Genomic DNA, 25563 nt, shown 5'->3' on the forward strand with positions numbered 1-25563 from the left:
CTGCACAGTTTCATGAAGCAGCACCAACTTTTAGGACTCCCAGGCTCTCCCTGGGCTGCAAGGGGGTCTCTGTTCCATGAGGGTCTCTCTGGGGCTGCCAGGGGGTCCCCTTCTCTGGGCCTGCAGCCCCTCCTGCCCTCCCCCTCCTCCAGCTCCCCTTGGGTCCCTCCTCAGCTCCTCCTCCTGGACTGCTGCCACCTTTGGCCCTTGCTGGAACCTGTTTGTCCCCAAGATCCGGCAGCCCCAGATCCACCCCTGGAGCAGGGACACCCTGTGCAATCTCAAACACAGAACTTCGATGTGCAATCCATAAAATTATCCATGCTCACCCTATAGGCATATTACTACTCAGTGAAATCAAGAGATAACATTTAATGTGTCTTTTCCATAGTTAGCTGGCAAGGTTAGGCATTTCTACTGAATTGGGACATACTGCAAAAGCAGTTGATGTTTTTATACCCCATTAACGAGAGCAGAGCTCATTAAATATATTCCAGGCCTCAGAGGCTTGTATCATTGAAGAATTTATTCTGGAGTTGGAAAAATTGAGTCAGTGCAAAAGAAAAATCCAAGATGGCACGACAGTCCATCAGTTGATACCTAAATTCAACTTTGGTTTATGTCTTTGAGATATATAAATTTTCTTTTCAGCTTTTAGTATATCCAGCATTAGTATGAAACCTCATTTTTTACCCTATATCCATTTCAAATTGCAACCAAAGAAAATGCACCGGTTCAAGCCATCAGCCTAAGTTGATGGATATTTTCTGCTTCTCTTCAATGCACTTTAAGATAGACTATTTATCTTTATCTTACATTAAACATCTGTGAAGAACCATAAAGCACTTTAGAGTGGCTAAAAATTCCCAGAATTCAATGGGAATATTTTCATTCAAACTGCTGAGGTTTTTGCATGATGGTTTTCACAATTAGGGATAAAGCACTTTCAAAGGCTGTTTTATGAATGTGACTATGTGCTGAGGATAATGTGGGCACTATCTGAACTTGAACAGTGGTTCAGTTATAGCTGCAACTTATTAATCTTCTATCTTAAGGATAAAAACAAGTTTTAACCAGAAAATACTGTTTGATTCTTCCTGTCTTTGTTTGCTCTTGACTAAAAGCAAAAGCTGATTTGAATCTTAAGCATTTTCTCTTCCAAATGAAATCTTCCATTATAAACAATTACAAATGTATAAGGAAGGTAATGTGAGTCACTCAACTGAGTTTCTTCTTGAAGTTTATCTTTGTTCTCTCCCCAAATCTTCAAGGAGTAGCATTGTTAGGCAAGCTCCAGAATCCAGGAGCTGTGCATTATGTTGGACATTCAGTGACGAATGGTTGATTACAGCAGCATCTCTCACTCTAACTATGCCCTTCTGCTGTCTGTCATTAAAATGAAAACACTGAAGGAATACACAGAGATTTTTCCTATCCTTAGTTTAATGAGAAAAATCATAAATCTTGTTACAAGTGTTTTCTTCCTTCCTTTTCTGTTTTTCTGCAGTAATGTGTCATCTCTTGACCCAGACAGTAATTTGTTTGAAGAAACGACAATCTCTGATATAAGGCCCCTATTCTAATTTCAGAGTTACTAAGTAAACAATCTATAAAAAGGAATTTATATAGCAATATACTAAGAGAAAAACACCAGGATAAATAGTTATTGACAGAAAATGTAATATTGCCGACTTCAGCTCCCTTTTATTTTATTTACACATAGGGTCATGAATTCGACACAAGGATTCATGCTACTTAAAGAGGGGATATTTCAGGATCTTTCAAATTAAAGGAGGAACATCTTCATTATTTTCATAATCAACACAGCTCTTCTTAACCTCTGTAACCTTCTGTGGTTGGAGCTTTATAGGTCCCTGGCCAGTTTGTTGCTTTTCTTGGATTATCTTTGTCACATCAGGGAATGAATATTTACTAGGATCCACTTCTAACTTCTCAACTGGTCCACTCCTGAAACAAGAGGGAAATAAATGGAAAAAACTTTATTTCACTGTCAAATATAACAGAACTGTTTGAATTTACTATGTGGTCCTATGGTACTATTTTGGGTGCCTGCTTATAAACACATTGACTTTGGTAGGAGGGTTGTTACTGAGTCCAATTAAACCAGGGTCAAGAGTTCCTGTAACTTGAGAATTGATTGCTAAATAAAAACTGTGAAAGTAATACAAAATCTCTAAGATTTTGTACAAAAGAATCCTTAGTCTCCAGACTTCAAGAAATAATTTTAGATAGCTGCAATTTCCTTTATATCAGAACATGATGACTACTGGTATCACAGTACAAATGGCTGGCTTTTGATGCAAGATAAATTTTAAAAATCCAATTGCTTTTAATTTTTTTTTCTGTTGGCAACATGAATCCTCACCATGTTTTTATTACGAAAATCATTAAATTAAATTATAAGAAAAGTCAGATTTTTAACATAGTTTTCAGATTATCTTGCTGTTAAGGATACTCTTTCAGATGACACTTAGAAACGTGTACTGGCCACTCATTAAGGCAACCTATCCATGTCATATGATGATCAAAGATTTGAAACATACTCTGTCATGTAGCATTTAATCTCATTGTTCTGTACTAATAGAGGAGCTCAATGATTAAATGGAAAAAAATATAACCTGCTTTCATGCAATTTGTAACTGTTTACATGAAAAAATGGCAAAATGGAAATTTAACTGTAAAATTATGTCTATATTCTTCAAATGATAACATGATTTGTACATCTTCATACTCTATGTTATATTGAGTCACAGTTCCCAGCTCAGCTTTAGAAAAGACAGTGCCTCAGCCTTCAGAGATGAGAGAAAATTGTGTTTACCCAGGAGCTCAGAAAGGCTCATTAGAAATAGAACAAACAAGGGGGAGGCAAAGTCACTGCATGACAGAATGCATTTTATGGATGACAACACAGGAAATGAAAATTTATATATAAAGCACAGTAAAAGATTTTAAACTGAAAATACACCATCTTTATTTGTTAGGAAAGAGAGTGTTTTACAAAGCACTTTCAGATTCTGCCAGTGCTTCTCCATCAAGGCTCTGAGAGATCTGAGCATCACCTGAGTGTAGTGTCCCTCTCCCACTGAGGAGATGCACAGGGGCTCATGGCAAGATTCCTCCTCTGCTCCTGTGCTAGGAGGAAAGCAGGAGTTCCACAAGAGGCAGTCACCAGCCTAACCACCTCTTTCAGCTCTATGCCACTAGACTTTTCTTGTAGTAAAAGAATAATTTGATTTTTTTTTTCTGAGCAGAAAACAGCAAACTCCAGATAAGCTGCCTGCTTTAATAATTTGCCTAAATCTTTTCTAAATAGTGGCATAAGCAAAAATTACTCAGAGTAGAATTTTATGGGTAATGAAAGCAAATACAAGTTTTATTTCTTCACCCTAAACATTATTCAGTTTATAACGATAGATTTTTTTTTTTCTGATATTACACTGCACTATTTAATGAAACAAACCAATGTTCAATTTGCGGCAACATTCTGAAAAATGTTCATCCCCCAAAAGTAAAGGGCATTTTTGTTTTCTGTGTAGTTTACAAAATGTGCTGTGGCCTAGAACCACTTCATCAGTAGCTGTTGGTGGGATCACAAAGAGAGCAGACCCTTAAACTAATCATTTACCACTAATCTGAGGCACCTCAGAAAAAGCTAAAAAAGCATAAACATGAGAAGAAATTAGGCTCAGATTGTGCCTCCATCACATGATAGAAAAGAATTTCCTTCATTTGAAGTATTTTAATTAGCAATGGTATCTCACATTTGTTGAACAGCTCTAAAATTGAAAACACAGTAACGGAGTTTGAATATCTTATTGCTTAGTAGCAGAATAAACTTCACTGCTCCAGAAATGAATTAACACTGAGTGTCAAAAGTAACAGTCCACATCAACAAGCTATGAAAAGGTTATTGCATCAGCCATTCTCAAAATTGCAACAACACACGCAATCTTGGAGTATGTTTCTACTGCCATCATCATGCAAGCTATGCAGAAGAGGCTGGGTATTGATGAGGTTAAGGGTAACCTTAAAAACTTTTTAAGAAAGAACAAGTTTTTTTTCCATGTAATTCCACCTAGCAGAATAAAAGTCATCTTGTTGCTGAAGCTCTTCAATGAGCAACGGTAAAACAGCTGTTATGGAAATAAAATTATTCCTTGAAGGACCAGCTAGAGAACATATGTGAAAATCTCAGTGTTTGCAAACTATTTCAAGTTTAGGTCTAAAAAATAGATGAAGTTCACAGTTTTTGGCACTTCCTGCTGCTGAGTGTGCTATACCTAAAAAATTATGGTCAAACACTAGAGCACCGCACAAAAATAAAAGAAATCCTTTATTCCTTCCTGACATTTTTTTTCCCCTTTGAAATGCTATTTCTACCTCCACACAGTTTGACTAGGCTTTTAAAGAATAAAATTAGAAGACTCCACAATAAAGAAAGTTTTGTATAACTGTAGCAGCCTGATGAACAATCTGGTGTATGACACACAGTATATCTGATAACTTTTTGCATTTCTTGATAATGTACACTTTTATTTACACAGTCTTTAATCTCCATACTTGATATTTGTATTTGATTTGACAGTTACATTTCCCTGTGTCGACTTCTGAATTTCAATAAAATTTAGATTGCTAGAGATTTCTCATATCTTTGATACAGAATATGTGGTTACTGACATGTGATTGAAAGTTTCCTTTCTGGTATCAGGGTATCTAGATATTTAGGGGTCACAACCAACCTCTTTGAAGAGTCACTTTTTCAAATCTTTTAATATTGTGAATAAAACAGGACAAAAATCATTATCACCCTAGACCAAGTACTAATAAATCCTTTTCTTGAATAATAAAATAGAGTGATTCCAATAAATGCAATGACATCTTATTTGAGATCCTAGAGAAACACAAATCTTTATTTAGGTATGTTAAAAACTGATGGTGAATGTGGGATACTTGTCATACTCTGGTCTCAATTTTTGAAAATATAAGCTTAGAAAAAATCTACTAGGTAATCTAAAAAAATAATTATGTTTTTTTTAAGAACCTGAAAAATTAATTCCTCTTTCATTGTGTAAAAGACCTTTTAAATCTCCAAATATGTGTGTAATCTGAAATGAAGCTGTAACTGGAGTCTTCAGAATCAGTGGGAAGACATGAATACTGGTAGAATCAAATGCATTTCTCAGGGACAAAACAACAGTGAAGAATAACTAACAAATCAGTGGTGAATGCTCTGTTTAATAAAAGGTGGATGATATCTAGGCCATTCTGTTCTAAAAGAAAAATATATTTCATGAATAGGATTCATCAGACTGAGAATGTATATATTACTAGTGTCCATGTTTCTAAAAGTAGACAGAAAATCATAGCTACTGTGCCATTTTCAACCTCACTGTTCCATCCCTTTCCTTCTTTTGAATAATCACTTTGAGATACTAAATTTTAAACTGACCTTGTCTGCAAGCAAGAACTATGCTCCAATACCTGCAATATGCAAACTGACTCTGAATTTCTATATATGGCTATAATATCATCTTATTTTTTTCTCTTTCAATTGTTAAATTTTTCAGCCAAACTTGAAACCCTTAAACACTTGGGAAACTTACTGAAAACACACTTTATTCTAGTGAAGTTTTTTCACAGTTATGCAATGTTAGAAAGCAACTTTGAAGTCCATCTCTGCCCTCAGACTTTTGTCCTTGTCCCATACGCACATAGTGAAAGATAACTTCAGTGATCAGGAACTAACTGAAGTGTTCTCTTGAAAATGCTTCCTCCAGAAGGGCACATTTTGAAGCCTTCTCACCTTCATCACAGTTAAGGATTATCAGATGCCAGTGTGCAAATTAATTTTCAAATCATTCTGAGGCACCCCACTTTTGTTCTCCTCATTAGTCAAATGATGGAGACGTACACCCTCTACTTTGATTAGCTCCAGGCCTCTGTAAGAATGCAAATTACTCCATACTTTGAGATTAATTTGAGTAAAAAACATTTTTAGCATGTTGCTTAGTTGTATCTGACTGCACTTCCTGGTTAAGAAGAATTGCCAATCGAATTACACTTCCTATGACTCCTCCTTTCCCATACAATATTACTTGCATTCTGAAAGCTCTCAGTATCTTCATCACAGCTAGCAAACTTCATTGCCAGAAGATATTAATTCTGCAAACTATTCGACTATCAAGATTTGTGATCTAATCCCAGCTATTTATGAAGGCATTACACCTCAACAGAACTGATAACTGACTTGTCATTTGTGATCTTTTCAAATTTACTCTTCAGATGCACTTGGTTTTCTTCACATTTAAATGTTTGTGCTTGGTTTAGACACTGAGGAACTGGGTTCTGAAAGATCACATAAATCCTCTTGCAGTTCTTTCAGATCAGTTTGTCTGCAATGCCATTCAGTTTCTGACCTCATCTTACCTCCCCTTCTCAGTCCTGAGGAAATTACTCATTTTGTTCTACTGTATTTCTCTTCACAACACAGAGTTCTCTCCCTTCCAACTCATCACATCCCTCTGTGTAAGCTGTAGAAATCTAAGACTGGGAGAGATTTTCAGACATTCAGTCTGTGGAAAGGCAGTATTCTGACACTTCACTAGGACTGCTTCAAGAATTCAAATTAGAACTTCTCACTCCCAAAGAAAGATTCTTATTTTCACATCTACAATTTTTTTCCCACAGATTTGTTCTTTGCCTCTTCTCCACCAAAATGAACAAGCTAAATCAAGGCCAGCCAGTAAAACATATCTTTGCAATATGTTTCATCTTCAGCAACACTTACACCTCAAGTGGAGATAGTCATAGAGAATTTTTGAAATAATCAGTCTTTTATTCTTTATGTGCTAATAAGCAAAGAAAAGCTCAACTAAAACCAAAGACTTCTCCAAGAAAAGTAAAGTAATGCTTGTTTATCACTGAAACTGCAAACCATAAAAGAAGTTCTGTTAATGAGTCTTACCATGACATGTTTCCTAGAAAATTACTGTAATTAAAATCCAATACCGTGATTTAAAAAATCCAGTTTTCTCAGTCTCTTGTTCAATATAACAGGTAATTTTATATATTTTATGTCTCTCACAATTAGTGACATTTGGTTGAAACTGGATAACCTGTTCAAAGGCATTTATGGGCTCACCAGCAGACAGAAATGGACAATCCAGCAGCATTTTTTTTTCCTTAAGAATCCAGATTAAAAAAACAAACCAAACAAAACTGAAACAAAACAGAAAATTGTCAAAAGCCAAACATTATTCACTGCCACTAAGAACTGATTCCAGTAGAATATAAGTCAGATTTCCAACTTAATGTATTACATGGTACTCTCTAGAACATGTGCTGGCTTGTCACCCAGTGCACTCCTGCATAGCTAAGAGGGCAAAAGACACTTAGGGCAGTCAGATTTGCAATGCCTGAGCTAGAAAGATAGAAATCACCACCACCTTATATTCCTTATTTAAAAATAAAAGGTGTGTACAGATTAGAAGTTGCTGATGAGTTTTTAATTCTGCAGAAATTGCCATTCCTTTGCCTCTTCAAATTAAACCATTCTCTGGCTATGTTTCTCAACCTCTCTGTAAGTAAAGTTCTACAGAAGTAAAAAATCAAAACAAAAGCAAAAGAACAAAAACTCAAAAACTGAAAGAAAAAAGTTGCATTCGTATGAATATTTCATTACTGGAGGAATTCAAATGTGTGTATATTTATATTTAGAGACATTTTGAGTTTTACTTCTGCAACATGCTAAAGGAAGACTAATATAAAGCTGAAGGTATGAGGCAAGGATTGTTGACTTTATGCAACTGTTACTCTTAAGATTTCTAGTACAACTTTGGAAAAGTCAGTTCCTATCTACCCCTGAATTTCCTCTTTGCAGCTGTGGAGAACTCAACTTTGGTATCTTACAGCTGAACTCTGAGGCCAGTTCCAGTAAGGAATGGCACACTCAACTACTGCATTAATAGAGGCTTTGTAAATATAATAGATCAGTCTGTCAAATTCCTTCCGTGGAAACTTGTCTTTGAAGGCTCCAAATACAGTTTCATAAGTAGTCACAGAAGAAATCTCTCATACATGGCAGAAGTAATGACAGTATCTCCATGTAACAAGAGTTAAAGAGATTTAAAGCTCTGCATTACAGTTTCGCAGATTATATGTCTGACAGCATTTAGCTAAGACATCTGTAGCTGTCAAGTATAATCACTGTAATAAATGTTCTTCTGTAATCTGAGACAACTATTCAGCAAATCTTTAACATCTGGCTAGTCAGCAACTTTTCAGCTAAAGAGGTCAAAACATACTATTTTTAGAAAGAACTGTAATTCAAAGACTCTTTTCCTACTTCTACTTTTGTGGTATATATTCCTGTAAAAATTTAGCTCTCAAAATCTGCAGGAAGCATATTCATAATTATTTAAAACTGCATAGAAATCAAACACAAATTCTTGGAGTTTCACTATGCCACGAAATATCTTTAGTTCATCAGATACTAGGAAAGAGCACCATTTCACATTATTACTTCCATGCTCCCATTATTATTTAAATGTTTACTCTGCCACCAAAACTAAAGGCAAACAGAGAGCTCTAGGGAAATATATTTTCCTAATCAGCAAACTGTTTTTTTAAACTTATTTCCTGCAATTAATTTAAAGATTTAGCTGCACTTTTGTAGAAAAGCACCATTCCTTTTGCAAAGAAATGTCATAGAACAGACTCACAGAATGGTTTGGGTTGGAAGGAAAATTTACAGGTCATCCAGTCCAATTCCTCTGCAACAAGCAAGGCACATTCTCAACTAAAGCAGGCTCATCAGAATCCCATTCAACCTGACCTTGAATCTTTATAGGGATGGGACATCCATCACCTCTCTGGGCAACTGGTGCCAGTATTTCACCACTCTCATAACAAAAAAATTCTTTCTTATATATTTCCCCTCTTTTATTTTAAAACAATTATGCCTTGAAATCTGTCGCCATCTTTTTTACAAGACTTATTTTAATGTGAAAGGCTCCTAGAAGGTCTCCTTGAAGCCTTTATATTTTCCAGACTGAAGAACCCGGACTCTCTCAGCCTTTCCTCATAGGAGAGGTGCTCCTATCAGCCCTCTGATAATTTCTGTGGCCTTCCTCTGGACTGCCTCCAGCAGAATCATGTCTTTCCTGTACCAAGGATCCCAGAGCTGGACACAGAACTCCAGGTGGGGTCTTGGTAGAGCAGAGCAGAAAGGGAGAATCCCCTCCCTCAACCTGCTGCCCATGCTGCTTTAGATATCACCCAGGACATGGCTGGCTTTCTGGCCTTCAAGTGCACACTGCCTGCTCATGTCCAGTTTTTCATTCACCAGTATCCCCAAATTCTTCTCAGGGCTGCTCCCAAGCCCTTCTTTCCTCAGCCTTTATTTATACCAGGGGCTGTCCTGACCCATGTATACCACCTTGCATTTGACCTTGTTCAGTGTGATGACATTCATGTGAACCCACTCCTCAAGCTTGTCCACATCCCTTTGGAAGGTATCCCACCTTCTGGTGTGGGAACTGCACCACCCAGCTTTGGGTGGTTTTCACCCACAAACTTGCTGGGAGTGTGCTTGCTGTGAAAAATGTACTGGTCCCAGTATGGGCCCCCAAGGGACACCACTTGTCAGTGATCTCCATCCAGAGACTGAGTTATTGTCTACTCCCCTCTGGACACAGCCATCCTACCAATTCCTGATGCACTGAACAGTCAGTCCATCCATCAAAACTCTATCTCACCAAGTTAGAGAGGAGGATGCTGTGGGGAACCATGACCAAGGCCTTACAGAAGTCCAGACAAATGACAGCTGTAGCTGTTCTCTTGTTCACTGATACAGGCTTTTGATCACAGAAGGCCATTAGGTTGGCCTTGCCCCTGGTGGAGCTGTACTGGCTGTCCTGAATCACCCCTCTGTCCTCCATGTGCCTCAACATAGCCTCTAGAAGGATCTGTCACATGAGTCCCAGGCAGAGTAGAAAGCCCAGAGGTGAGGATGATGGGTCACAAGTTCCTAGCATCCTTCTTTCTATTCTTTTTTAAAATGGGTGCAATATTTCCATTTTTCCAGTCACCAGGGACTTCACCTGATTTCCATGACTTTGAAGGTATAATGGAGAGTAGGTATCCTTCATTTGATCTAGACCTTCTAAAAATATTTGAAATACTCAGTAATCAGAGTGAAGCACTGTTCTAATGACTGCTGCTTAAGGAAAGGGTATAGTCCTTGGGGCTCACTAGTAACCTCAACAAATTCTTGTAGGTGCCCTATCATCTTCTCATAAGGCAGATCATCAAGAAAATAAGTTAATGATCAATTTTATTAGAACTAGGAAATTAAAAGTAGAATTAATTACAACTGACTCCTGCAGAACCATTTTGTTACTGTCCTAAATATTGAGACTAAGAACAGCCACAATCCAAAATACCATTTTTACTAACTGCTTTTGTAACAAGATTCAACACAGGGAAATCAAACAGGAAACAAGGGCAACACTTCAAATATAAACAGATAAACAGCTTAAGGAACTTTGCTGTTACAATATCTTATCCTGGTATGAATACCATGGGCTATAGCAAAAGGAAAAGAAAAGATTAAGACATGTATAATGGTATTTGTACTTAGGCCAAGAGTCCATGAACCCTACTGTCTATCTACAGTAGCACTTGCTAAGCATAAAAAGAGAAAGTACTGCATCATTGACACTCACTTGCTGTGGGCAGTCGTTAATTACAAGATTTCAAGAACTGGAGTTGACATCACATTTAACAGGGTGGACCTGTGCTAAAAAAAACCTTGCAGAACTGCTTCTTGAACCTATTTACTAGAGCAGTAGATCAACCTGTATAACAGTAAATTATTTAGAAAGCAAAATAATTGCTTTCTAAAAGGTTTCCAGAGTTGGGCTCCTTAGCAAGGAACTCTCCAGAGGCCATTCTCAGTAGGTGATTTTGTTTTAGTATCTACCAGTTAACAACTTGAATGAGCTAATGAAAAAAAACTGATAGGCAAAAATAAATGGGTTTTTGGCTTTGCTATTGAAGGAGATCACTTTTTAATGAACAGCACCAAACAGGTTAATAATCTACAGCTTTTAGACATTTACTCTACACTAATCAATATTTTCATATTTTCAACAACAACATAAAAGAAGTACATATTCTGGCATGTGAATAACACACTGATAAAAATAAAACTGATACAGAAGATGAAAAGGAATTACCTTCTCGTGTTTTTTTGCTGTGTACTGCAGTCAGAATGTTTAATTGAAGCTGAAACTTTTCGCTTAGCCAGGATTATTTCTTTAGCCTAAAATAAAAATAGACAAAACATAATTCTCATAAAAGTTGACACTTTTGCTCACAAGCATTTAAATAATCTTTCAAAAATAGAAAATTGAGAGTGTCTGCATAAATTTTCTCTTGTGACATTTACTCTTTCTGTTACATTTTAACACTCTTCACTCAGCATGAAACACAGACATAAGGCAAGTTAAACCAAATTATCTGAATGGAAATATAGTCAAACATTTATAAAATTATACATAAAAGAGTATTTAAATATATACATCTACTTGTATTTAAATATATACCGTCTGGTTTAGCACCGTGTAGTAATGCACGTTACTGATTGCCTTTTGATTCTGGCATCCAAGTATTTGTCATGACGTTTTTATTTAAAAATCAGTAGCAGTCTGGACTTCTCCTCACTCAAAAGATAAGCGACCACAAGGTCTCTCAGGTCTTTTGCTAAAGCAGAACTTAGGTTCAAAGTCCAGATGAATTCCCCTTCTCAAAGAAAACACGTCCACCATGATTTTCTGGAAGATGTGTTATTGACAAAAGGGTATCTCATTGCAAAAGGATCTCTTTCCCTTCATAACAACAGCATGGGAGAGGGATCCCTCAAGCATTTGAAAGGAAGAACAGGAACTATGCCAAATAGTTTGTTTTATTGACAATTTCAGTGTGCAATTGATTTGAGAGTAGTCTGTTCCAGAAACCTTGTGAATTTAGTCTCCATTCTGAACCCCAAATGATATAAAGACAGTCTGTAGCTTTTGTCATCTGTTTCTGGAAATCAGTGTGAAGAGGCTGAACCCTTCTGATTCTGTATATGTCCTGATGAAGGAAAGAAAGCCTTGTTTCTTTCTACCTTCCCTCTTTTCAAGTATTTTTTGTTTTGTTTTGTTTGGGGTTTTTTGTAGTTTTTTTTTTTTTTTAACAGAAATTCATTCCATTGATCCCCTTGGGACTCATGCTCCATACTTTATCCTCAGAGCACACCATCAAGGATGGTGAAGAAATGTGCTGATTCTGCAATCATAAGAAAATACATCCTTGACAAGAACTGACCTTGGAACTTAGGGGAAAGTTAGAATTTGCCTACTTTGGGCTCAGTGGGAAGATAACAGTGGGAAATTTGAAGCCTGTGGTATATACGAAAATGGACTAAACCAATATAATGAAGCTGTCTGAAAGTTATTCTATGATACTAATACTTATGATACTATGATTTTTAGTATTTACATTTCTGTGTACCGTTTTGGGCATCACAATATAAAAAAGACAAAGCTATGAGAGAGCATCCAAAGGAGGCCACGAGGATGGTGAAGGGTCTGGAGAAGCCATGCAAGAAGTGGCTGAGGTCACTTGGTCTGTTTGGCCTGGAGGAGATGGAGAAGAGGCTTCACTGAGGTCTTCAATCTCCTCATGGGAGGAAGAGGAGAGGCAGGCACTGAAATGCTCTCTGTTGACCAGTGACAAGACCCAAGGGAATGGCTTGGAGCTGTGTCAGGGGAGGTTTAGACTGGATATTAGGAAAAGGTAGTTTCCCCAGAGGGTGTTTGGGCACTGGAACAGGCTCCCCAGGGAAGTGTTCACAGCACCACACCAGACAGAGCTCAAGAAGCACTTTGACAATGCTCTCAGGCACAAGATGTGACTCTTGGGGTGTCCTGTGCAGGGCCAAGAGTTGGATTTGATGATCCTGATGGATTCTATCCAACTCAGCATATCTTATGACTTCCAGGCACCACTATAATTAATTAGGAAATAGAAAATGCACCCCTTTTAAGACCATTATCAAAGGGTTCTAGATATAGATGTTTTAAATAAAATCTGGAGTATATTTGAGAAAACAGAAGGAATATGTGAAAGCCATATTTTTTCATATTTTTGTCCTGGTTTACAATACAAGATACATATTCTATTACCATCTGAGAAGGGTGATCATCCTTATCTCTGTGGGAAATGTCTTCTGTTGATGGACCATAACTGATAAGGGTAATCATCCTTATCTCTGTGGGAAGTATCTTCTGTTAATGGGCCATTGAGTCCTACTGTATAACTCATAAGATTACATCATCCCATTGGGAGATGCTCCAGCCAGGAGGATGAGCCAAGCCTTTCCTACCTAGATAAAAACTAAGGTTTAGAACGCCAAAGGCAGCTTTTTCCACTGGATTCCAGAGGAAGAACCAGGTTTTTATCCACATCATCACTGGACCCTTCGGAGGAAAACTGCACCAGCACCCTGACTGACAGGGTATCAGGTTGTATTCAGACTCTGTCAGTGGTTTTATTTTTATTATTGCATGCATTTTGTTTTTTTCCTTTTTTTCTCTTCCCTATTAAAAATTGTATTACTGACTTGAAGTCTCACTGGTTTTGCTTTTCAAACCAGTACAATTTTCAATCCACCTTTTTTTTTCCCCTACAATGGCTTTCTTACAGGAATTCCTCTGAGTAAGAGACTTTTCCTGAAACACATTTATGCAGAAGGATTATTACATTTCTAGGGTTCCACAACTGTATCTCCACATGCCTCTGATGGAAATGAAATATTACCACATTTACCGTACCTAGATAAGTGAGAATTATATAAAGTCATTCTATCAAATAACACTGTCATGCATAATACACACCACTCCTATTTTTAGATTAATTAAGGAATCTAACTGTCTTTGATCTTTAAATTCCTAATCACTTTTGAAAACCCAGGAAATAAAAAGCCATCAGCATTCATTTGTGACTGGTAATATAATAAAGGATTAATCAAAAGTCCAATTTTTTCTCTCTGACTCACTAAATTAAGAAAATTTTAAAACATGACAGAGAATGTCTCAGAACCCTAAATAAAACCTGCTTGTTAGTAACACTGGGGTTTGATGCTTTTACTCAGGCGGTAATTAAAATGCTGGTGTAATCTACTGATGACATTTTATGAAATCATTTATTTAGTATGCCAATTTTTGTCAAATTCTGTTAAAGAATCTCCCAGCTTTTCATTTTCCTGCATCATCTGTAAAGATGATGCTGCCAGAGCACAGAGGTTCAAAATTTGAGAAGCTTCATGTCATAAATATTTTAACAGAACATGAGGCATGTACAATGTAGTCACTATCAACACCTTACCCATGTAAAATTTCCATCTAAAGGATTATTGCAGTATAAACACGACACTTGAAAAGTGCCACTATATTATTTCACTGAACATTGTGTCCTTCAGTTTCTTTTGATGACCTTCCAAAAAATGTTGATATAAACTGCCTTAGAAAGGAACCCATTCTGTGGTGATTTGTTGTGAAGTGAGTAATATGGTTAGAAATGTTTCCAGAAATGAAAGTGGAACCTATTAATTTCTTTTACTTCATGTGGAATTTACTCTCTCCAACACCTGTGGTGTGGCAAGGTCATCAGAGAGGCATCGAAAAGAGGTTTGGTTTTTGAATAGGGAACTATAAACAGGCTAGAAGATGAATGGTGAAAGGTTTATTAATAAGACCAGAAGCTCACTGAAACAAGTGAAAAACACCTGGAATTCAGATAGATTTCTGTTCTGTTGCTGAGAAGACAGAGATAGTTTTAGGATACTATTGCATGAACCTTATTATAGGAGACTATTTTTAGATTAGTGGACAACATTTCAGTTATGTAAGGAATGTGTTAGGCCATTTATCTAGCTGCAAAAAGAATACTATTTGGTAACTGCTTTTTAGGAACAAAAGGATAAAATAAAGTGCAATATAATCATTAAGCTTGTCTTGTCACTGATATAGTCTGAAAGAAATCAAATGTTTTCTGGTCTTCCTATTATCTTACTAAGAGGAATTCCCATTAAGTTGGTGATCTTAAACTAGTATCCTCAAGCATTGATAAAATCAGCCACAATATTCTGCAAGAAAAATATCTATTGGCCTTCCTGTTGTCAATCATTATTCATTTACCTTTCTACCTATATTACATAATGATGATGATGATGATGATGATGATGATGATGATAATAATAATAATAATGGTTGTATAGATAGAGATCACCTGAAGAGGATCTATGCCACAAAAATGTAAACTGAGCACTTGATTTCAGTCCTAGGGGACGAGACAGATTCTGTGACTGATAGACTGATGATAAAGAAGAGCGAACCATAGGTTAGTGTCCATTACATGCAATTGCAGTGAAGTAACATGGATCCATCTTTGGTCAGCAAATGTATGAATTTCACAGGATCACAGAATGTTGGAGATTGGCAGGGAGCTGTGGAGGTCATCTGGTCCAACTCCCCAGCTCAAGCAGGGCCCACTTGAGCAGTTGCCCAGGACCACATCCAGATGGCTTTAGAATATCTCCAGGGATGGAGGATTCACAACCTCCCTGGGTGACCTGTGCAGGCCCCTGGTAACTCCCACAGTAAGAGTTTCCTGGTCTTCAGAGGGAGCTCCTACGTTTCAGTCTGTGCCCACTGTCTCTGGTGCTGTCACTGGGCACCACTGAAAAGAGCCTGGCTCTGATCCTTTGCACACTCCCTTCAGGTATTTCTGTGTATTGGTAAGATCCCCTTGAGCCTTCTCTTCTCCAGACTGGACAGTCCCAGCTCTCTCAGACTTTTCCTCATAGAACAGGTGCTGCAGCTCCTTGATCATCTTCATGGCCCTGAGCCGGATTCTCTCCAGTATGTCCATGTCTCTGGTACTGGGGAGCCCAGCATTGGAGCAGCACTCTGCGTGTCTCTCACCAATGCTGAACAGAGGGGGAGGATGGCCTCCCTCCACCTGCTGGCAATGCTCCTCATGCTGCTCAGGATACAGCTGGTGTTCTTTTAACAGGAGAGGGTATTGCTGAGTCATATTCAACTTTGTGGCAGCCAAGACCCTCAGGTGCTTTTCTTCACAGCTGCTTTCCAGAATCCACTAACAAGACACCCTACAGCATTCCATTCATGCATCTCTTGCTGTGTCCAAGCTACTCAAGCTACTTTTAACCAAACTAAGGCCAAGCTGAAAACACCTACCCAGTTATTCTATAGTGCTTCTCTCTCCTCATGTTTTACAAATATCTGAGAATCAGGTATTCTGACATGAAGTATGCTCCAGGGCCCCAGGCCAGGCAAAATATGTAGATTTAACTAAAATACCAAGGTAGGTTAAATATAAAGTCAGTAATGGAATAAAGGCAGTTCTCAATCACAGTATGAAGAGAGAATATTCATTTTGCTGATTCAGGTATGATTTTATAGGCAGGCAAAAGAGCTAATATATATCCAAAGACAGTTGGAAATATTTGCATTTTCTAAGGCATTGATCATCCACAAAGGGACTACCAGCAAGATGTATTGGTAATAAAAGCAAGGTATGGGACATAAAACTGACATTATTTAAAATAACCCGAAGACAAGTAATTACTAAACAAAAATATCATACATTTGAAAATTGCACTATACCAAATGGCAAGTGTCAAGGCCTCATTTTCAGACAAATTTATAGAAACACAAATTCTCATTAGAATTAATTCTGAACATTCAGAAAATATCTATCTTAACCAAGTAAGTACAATTTTCAGTATTCTTACAGTTTTTAACAAAAATGCATGTTTGTTGCTTGAGTGACAGTTTGTGAATCGATGAGGGGCTGTCCTCATAGGGATGGACAGACGGTGTGGGACTGGAGAGCAGAAGGGAACACAGAAGGTAATAACCACAAATGGAAAAAGCCAAGAGTTGGAGCTACTAGATGCACAGTCTTAGAATTAAATAAGAGCACAAAGAGAATAAAATGACGTTGTATAGCAGGTGAAGCTATTTCAGCTAAATAATTTCTTTCTTCAGAAGGAAGTGATATATTTGATACATTCTAATGGACTCACACATGTCCTCTGCCCCTACACAACAGAGAAACTTCCTAAAGGCCAAACACGTAAGGCTAGAGCACCAAGAGACTGTATCTTTACTCTAACTATTCCTGAGGGGCTTACCATATTCCAAAAGCCAAAAGTGTAAGATGTCCTACAGAGGTCTTAAAAGCAACCCAAGCCTCCCAAGGCAAAACAGCAGAAGATGCTGCAGTTGATTAATTTCTCCCCCAGCATCCAGAACCCCACCATACAATCCATTCTCATCTCTGGAATTCCACCTCCCTAGAACGTCCATCTCCCTGGCTGCTCCCAGCAGTTTCAGCTGACACACCATGTTGCCACAACCTTCTTGCTCTATGGTCACAGTAGTCAGTACAGATGGTGAGGGGATCCTTTCCAGCCAGGCAGAGCATGAAGGGAAAATGAATTAAGCAATTCTTTTCTCAAACACATGAGAAATTAGAGTAGTGCATCATCCCTTTATTTGAACAAATATGTAATCTTCATACATATGTGTGCCACAAAGATTTTGATAAATTTATTTTTCTTATTATTTCACAAGTGGAAAAAGGAAGTAGGTATGTGTTTATTTAATTTTTTAAAAAGCTATCTTCTTACATATTTGCATACTACTGCATGTTTTGCAGAGTCTCTTTTAGCATATAAAAAGCTGATTTTGTTTAAAGTAAAGGAAATACAAATTTCTATTAATACTGCTTTCCATCACGTTCCTTTAGAGGGATTCTAAATACTAAGGCTTGGCTCTTGCAATTAAATTGCCTTTATGCAATGTTCCTTTTTTGGAAAATATGCCCTGATGGGAAAAGCTAGACTGCGTACCTATAGCAAGCCAGATGTTACCTGTAACTCAGAAACATTCCCAAAGTACTCACAACATTTAAAGACCTTTGTGTGATGTCTCCCATTTTACCTACCTTTGGCATGGTGACAACTAAATGACCAGTTGTCTGTGATCTTTTAGCAGAGCTGCTGTCTGGCTTCACTTCCTCAGGGAGCACAAGCTGAAATGGCTATCAGACAATATGGAATTGAAGTACATCATGCTAAAATATTTCTTTTTCTTTCACATGGACACAACAAATACAAGACCACCACTATCACATCCTTTAAGGACACTGCAGGTCTAAATGCTTTCACTGTATGCATGGTATTTATTACTAAGCCTAATAAATTATGCTAAATAGCTTTTGCTTACAAGTAGATTCAGATGTATGCTCCTGAACTGCTGCCATTCCTGAAGTGGCATTTCTAAAGAAGGTTTTAAAATGATGCTTGACTTACATTAGCAATTAAATGAGAAAGACTATCCAGTCTATTTAGGTGTAAAGCAGTTCTCAAGTTTTGTTTATGCAGTTGGCACAGTTAAAAATAGGGATTTTGGTTTACTGTGGAAGTACTTAGAATTTTTAAAGATGATAAAATGAAAACCACCAAGAGAGAAAACTGGAATGACATTTTAAATGCCCTTTCAAAAGAATATACATCCATTGGTTTCTGTCAGATATAAATTCCAGATTGTGAAATTGCTAAATTCTAGCCTAAGGCAACGAGGAAGCTCTATTCTAAAGTGATTTATGGTACACGGTGTGGTGGGAATGAGAAGAGAGAAGGAAAGTGAAATTTTATTTCGGGCTTTGTACATCTTCTGGTTAGGACTTCCATGGTTTATGTGTGGTTCAAAATGATGTTGGTATTGAAAGAACATCCTCTCTGCATAGATGCAAATGACTGGTAACTCATAGAAGTCAGATCCAGAGTCCACTGAATAACTATGGCAAACATTAATTCTCGATTTGAAATGAATGAAATCACAAACCTTTCCCTTCACCAGTACTCGGATGTAAGTTGGCTGCACATCAACATCAAGTAAAGAAGTGTCCAAATGTCTTCAGAATGAAATATAAATAAATTAATCAATCTACAACAGACCATATAGCTCTTTCAAAATTTCACCGTTTATAAAGCACAAGCCTAAACTTCAGTTATTAAATTTTTCCAAAGTACTATTAAGATTTAAACTTCTGGGGAGAAACACCCCATGATTTTCCTGTGAATATCACTTAATGTCTAAATTCTGTCAAGTCCATGACATCAGCTATTATATAATCGTAAAAATTCAAAATCCTTAGGAAAAACAAAAAGGTCTTTCATCTGTTAGTTCAGTGCTTTACATTAATATGAAACATAATCTACATGCTATTTAAAATTGTGAAAACATTTTGCTACTTTTCCTTCTGAAGGTTTTATTACTAAAATTTTAATTTCCCTTTTCTGCACAGAATTTGCTGGAAAACAATGAACACATATAGTTTCCATTCCCAGAAAACATGGTAATTTTAAATCTTTCAAACAAAATTTGTGACTTGTAAAAGGTCCACTTTTACATCTGCTCTTCACTATGTGACACCTGATGCGACTCATGGGAATGCACAAGCATGTATTTCCCATTTTCCTTCTTTTACAACATTACAGATGAATTTTTCAAATGTTTTAGTCTGCATTTCTTACAAGTGAGCACAGACTATTAAAATATGGACTACCCAGGGTCCCAAAGTGTTCAAGAAAGGACTGTATGTGGTACTTAATGCCATGGTGTAGTTGACAAGGTCATGATGGGTCAAAGGTTGGACGTAATGATCTTGAAGGTCTATTCCAACCTAAATGATTCTGTGATTCTGTAGTACATCCAGGATTTTATTGCACCTGAATAGATTCCTTGAAGTTCCAGAAAAAGATCTGTATCTTAAAAGTCAGAAACATAGAGCAAACCTCTTCTGAGGGAAATTAATGACTTTCAAGGGAAGCACAGCTGGCATGAATAGTATTTCTGTACTATAAAACTAGTTCCAGTTTTATGTAACAAGTTTCTACTATGGATAGATAAACTTGTGGGTTTCCAGCCCCTTTCTGAAGAATGGAAAAGGTCACTGTAATGCTTAGCAGTATATGCATTATCTCCTTGTCATATTTTGCCTGATTCAAACAAATTTCTTCCAAACAATGCTCTGGCATATTTCAAGAATAGGTACAAGCCATGGACTCTTTCCACTAACCAAGGAAAATAAGACAAGGCTATTTTACTCTGTCTCAGGGAGAATAATGTAACTAGAAGCATGTGAAATATAATGAAGCGCTCCTAGGGCCAAAGCATGAGCAAAAATCCCACTCCAAACAGCCATTATCTACAAAGGAAGAATGGAAAAGGTTTTACACATGTATAAAAGAACAGGTGTGGAAGACACCTGCCTGTGGACTGCAGAAAACACCAGTCCCCAAAAGGATTATTAGACACAGTCTCCATTCAGGATTAACAGAACAGTCTGAAAGGCCTTTGATGTATTCAGCATCACTTCTTTGGCAGAGGTTTTGAGACTGGTTCCATTATCCACTACTCCAAAATTCCCCATTACAGAGAGCAGTATAATTGGAAGACTGTGTATTACATCTTACGAGAGGCTAAAATTATGGGGAAAAAAGATCTGACCTGTAAACAGCGAGATCCAAGATGATCTGGTTGTTTTCTTCATCATCTTTCAAAGAGAAATTAAGCCTAATAACAATGACAAGAAACACCTCCAGGATAAATACTACTGGAGTGAATAAACAAACATTACAGCATAGTTCAAATGTTAGCAATTTTAGATTAATACAAACAGCATTTAGACAATATATCATGTGATCATTTAGAAACAGTTGCAATTTGTCCCATGAACAAAAAAAATACTGGCATTTGAGCCAAGGTCATTCTTACATTTATTTTCTGTTCTCCCTACTCAAACCACATAAAAAAGAAAAAAAATCCTCTGCTGAAGGTCAGTTAAATTTAAGTTTATTCTGACAATGCAGAACGAGAGACACCTGCTGGTGAAACCTGCCTGCTCTATTACAACTTCACAGAAAAAAACAGTTCTAAAATGCACGAAAAACACAGAACTTTGTTATTCTAACCTCATGGTTAGTTTAAGCAAAATGCAATTTTGTTCATAATAATAAATTTGCCCCAAGTTTAAACATCTGTCTGTGCACTTCCAAAGTAAAACATGATTTGCACAATATCCTTGATTCTATAAGCTTTACATTTGTTGAAAATGAGCCTACAGATTGTATTAGTTCCGTGTTTGTGATCTGTTGGCTGTGTTCTGAAAACTGAGAACGAATCTTACCAGTTATAAACTGATGCCATCTATTACTACAGCTGTAAGGAGATCTAGTCTAGACTTACAAGCTCTGCTCATATGTTCAAACATTTCCCATGCATGGAAGCAGAGAAAAAAACAGAGTATTTCAGTGACGTTAAAATACTTAGATAAATTTGTTTCAGGTAATGGAAAGATGCTCAAATTTTAGCAGATTAGAAGATAATTTTTTTCAGCAATAAAAATATTTGCCAGATATACTTTTCACTCTTTGCTCTCCTATATTCTGATACAGTCAATTTGCAAGAAAGGTTACAGAGGCTGTAGTTTACAAGTATTTTTTAACAGAAAAGTGCAAAGAATACAAAACAGGTTTATTCCTTGTTCAGGCTTTTTGTCTTACTGCATCACTGATTTTGAGAATCAACTGAAACATGAAGGATGAGCAAGAGGACAGAATTATAAAATTTCCCAGGATGAATCTTAATTAGAACCAAAGAAGAGAAATAGTCTGTCCTCAGCAGCAAGCAGCCATTCTTCTTGCTAACTTCCCAAAAGAACATCAGAGAAGCTTGGACATTTTTATGGACATAAGACTTTCACATTAAAGCAAAAACTTTGGAGAACACCATCTGCTTACTTGTATCTCTTTCTTTATGTCTCTCCAATACACTGCCAGATTGCACTGAACAGCTGTGACATTCTTGCTGAAACCATGACAAAAAATGCTCATTGGTCTGGCTTTATGTGGGCACATCCACAGACTAAATTCAGAAAACTTGGGTGACACAAACAAGCATGCTACTAACAATGAACTCTGTTCCTTCTACAAAAACATAGCTAGAGTCTAAATGCCTTTGCTTTTTGAAGCACAATCAACTTCTATTAATTAACAAGATTTAAATTATTTTAGGCTTGTCTTTTTTGGATTAGAAAATGGTAGGGTTTTTTTTTTCCAGTCAACACATTTTTTTCTGAAAATAGTACATCAATACAATGGAAAGTATCTCCTGGTACAGGAGATAGACAGACTAAACATGGCTGTACATGACACTAAACATGACACTAAGCTCTTCCATTACCTTTAACTCTCTGTTCTACTGAAAATTGTGCACTACATATAATTCCTTGAATTTGACAGTATTTCTAAATTTCCAAGATTTAGAAAGCAGTCTTCATGCCAATGATAAACATGTGCACAGATCTGGTTTTGCAACTAAATCAATCTTAAATGGAAAAAACTTCTTCAGAGACAGCAGAGAGGTAAGTGGCCACTTTCTCACCCCATTCTCCTGCAGGAGGCCCTATGAGGAGCTGTTTATAAGGAAATTACATTTGCACTCAGTCTCCTGCTTTCCCTCAGAAAATGAAGGTTTGGTTCAAGTAAAATCAATGGCTGATATCCCTGGAAAGTCATTCCAAAACACTGGAAAACCCAAGTGCCTTTTTCACTGGTAAAACACAAGACACTTCCCTGTATTCCCATCCTCTGTTGCTGGGGGCTCCCAGGGTCACAGGGCCTCTTGGCACAGAAGCTGATTATCCTTCTCAATTCTGCCAGTTTTACACCCGTCATCAGAGGACAGAATGATTTTGTCCAGAAATATTACTGGGATGTATTTTTCCACATTTAAAATGGCTTCTCATACACATTTATCTTCAACAGTTAAACTTTTTACACTGTTAGCAAGATGCTCCAAGAAAGAGCCTTACTATAGAAGGGAAAAGACTAAAATATCTTATATATTTTACAGAAAAACAAGTTTTTCAATCCTTAAAGATGAAGATGTTAAATTGAGCAATCTTCAACACTTAACTCAATGAAAACTGATTCTTTTTCCAGCATCAGAATATAAATTTAGAATACAGTTTTCCCACAAGGAATATAATACTGCAACAAGAATTTCTCAGCACTCTTATTTTTAGATTGTTGCATACATTGAAACAGTTGCCCAAATCAACCACAGAGAGATTATACTGTTTGACCTCTTAACCTTACATACTTAGGCACATTCACATTCAGAATTTTTCCTTCTGCAGTGACCAATGTCCAAGCAGTCTTCTCTCTCTTTTTTGATTCCCTTAACAAAACAGAAAGAAAAATTGTTTATGGTCAATCATTAAAAATTTGCATTTATGCTTAACAGCAAAAATAAAGAAGAAGATGTCAAGAGGTAAGGATTATCTGGTATTTGATATTAAGACTACCATTTAATTCAGGAATAAAACAGATTGCATCACAGGTCCAACTGCACATTAAAAATGTCATCTAAAAATGAGCAAATAATTTACAATGTCACATCTTACACTAACAGTAACTTCTTCTGCATGTCACCATGTCCATTATCAAACATATCAAATTATCTGGTATACCACAAGAAAACCATGGATGGCTTAATCATATGAAATGGGACATTTTTCCAGTTAGGTATGGTCAAACCCATCCCAAGGTGTTGCCACTAATAACCGGTTTGATGGATGGACAAGCAATACTAAAGAATTTTTATTCTTGCTCACTTGATTACTCCCACTGAGAAAGTGCTTGGCCTACCTCCAAACAGCATCTGTCTCTCAATCACTATTTTGCTCTAGCAAAAAGAATTTTAATGGTCAAAAGATTAAGAGCAGTATCAAATAGGATACAGTAGGACCAAAGGGCAGACATAAAGATTATCTGTTGATGCATATATTACATTTTTGGTTGTGTTCTTCATTCAAAAAATGCAATACATATTCTTGATGTATCGATGATGTACAGATATATTACTTTAATATCCACTATCCATTTCCAGCTATTGGCAATTAAACTATATCTGACTTTCATTTAGTACAATAAACCAGCTACGATAATTTTTTCTGCCCAAATAAAGCAGAACACAGTAAGATCATTAAGGCTTGTAATATTGGTATTTTCCTGTGTAAATGTTTAGATTATGAGCAAGGGAAGGAAGAGCAAGGAATCTTAGTAACATGAAAAGGAAAAATCTGCTTGCATCTAAGTAAAAATATGGAGCTTTCTTTAAAAATACAACACTGTAATTATTACATTGCATTAATCCACTCTTCAGCTGGTCAATATAGAGGGTATGGCCACTTCAGCCAACATATTAAAAGGGAAAACATTTCCCAAAAAAAACCTCAACAACAATACATTGCTTCTTTTTTGTTCTGGAACTTATTTCTTACTGTAAATTCAAGATTAAGAGAATGTTAAAGGTAAATCACTAATGACAGATATAAAACATCACTGATTTAGAACACTTTGGAGAAAAAAAACCATAAAAATAGATTTGGTCTATAAAACAATGGATTTGGAGAAGAAATAAAAACTCTTAAGTAGACCTACTGGAATGACTACATTAAAAAAATTCCTTTTAAGAAAGACAATTATCCAAGTGTTAAACACTGCTCTATAATATAAATCAGCTTTAATGTGGGATTTGTGGGCTGCCAGTCTCCACACCTGAATTCCTAGACTTGACACTTAAATGCAAAGTGAATGAACCACCACTCTGTTCTAAAGATGTTCTCAGAAACACCTCACAAATTATATTCAAGCATCTGTTAGCTTTCAATAATCTGTTTCCAGGTGAAATTGTCTATTCATGTGAACCGTTTTAAGGAGATTCCACAAAACCTTCTCAACACAAAATAAAAATGAGCCATGAAAAGATTTTTAAACCCTTTAAATGCCTTGGGAATCTAGAAAACTCCAGAAATTAATTATTCTATATTTATTATAACACTATTTGGACAGTCCTTGAATTTTTAAAGGGAAGCTTTTAGAACACATTTGCTTTTCACTAGAGCAAGACATTTCCAAACACAGTAAAATCTGAATTGGCTAGAATCTGAGTTTCTCAGTAGTTCTTCCAAGAAAGTGCTAGAACTTGAATTAATAACAGTAACACGTTATGCACATTTCCAGATATCTTGGGTAGTTCCCTAGGACTGACTTTTTCAATACTTAGCCTTGACACAAGTTTTACAAACCAAGCCCTTAAAAAGAACAGCAGGAAAAAAAAATCTCCAGCACAAATTATGTCATGAAAGAGAGAGAGAAGGAGAGAGAACAAGAGAGAGAACGAGAGAGAGAGAGAAAGAGAGAGAGAGAAAGAGAGAAAGAAAGAGAGAGAGAGAGAAAGAGAAAGAGAAAGAGAAAGAGAGAGAAAAAAGAGAAGAGAGAGAAAGAGAAAAAAATGCATTGTTTACAGTGTCTGTGGAACTGATAAGCCAGCAGCT

General features: G+C 36.7%; 1 protein-coding gene across 1 annotated transcript in view; it reads right to left on the bottom strand.

Annotated features, from left to right (window-relative positions):
• Positions 1-1781: 1781 nt before the first annotated feature.
• Positions 1782-25563, bottom strand: part of DNAAF11 (dynein axonemal assembly factor 11) — a 31208-nt gene continuing 7426 nt past the window's right edge. Inside the window, exons 6-11 of the mRNA XM_062504059.1 lie at positions 23325-23402; positions 20670-20735; positions 19002-19071; positions 18100-18195; positions 11259-11344; positions 1782-1965 (exon numbers count right to left, since the gene is read on the bottom strand). Coding sequence (XP_062360043.1) covers positions 1782-1965; positions 11259-11344; positions 18100-18195; positions 19002-19071; positions 20670-20735; positions 23325-23402 — 580 coding nt within the window. The remainder of the gene's footprint in view (positions 1966-11258; positions 11345-18099; positions 18196-19001; positions 19072-20669; positions 20736-23324; positions 23403-25563) is intronic.

The sequence above is a fragment of the Cinclus cinclus genome, chromosome 1 (assembly GCF_963662255.1).
Source record: "Cinclus cinclus chromosome 1, bCinCin1.1, whole genome shotgun sequence".
Taxonomy (NCBI): domain Eukaryota; kingdom Metazoa; phylum Chordata; class Aves; order Passeriformes; family Cinclidae; genus Cinclus; species Cinclus cinclus.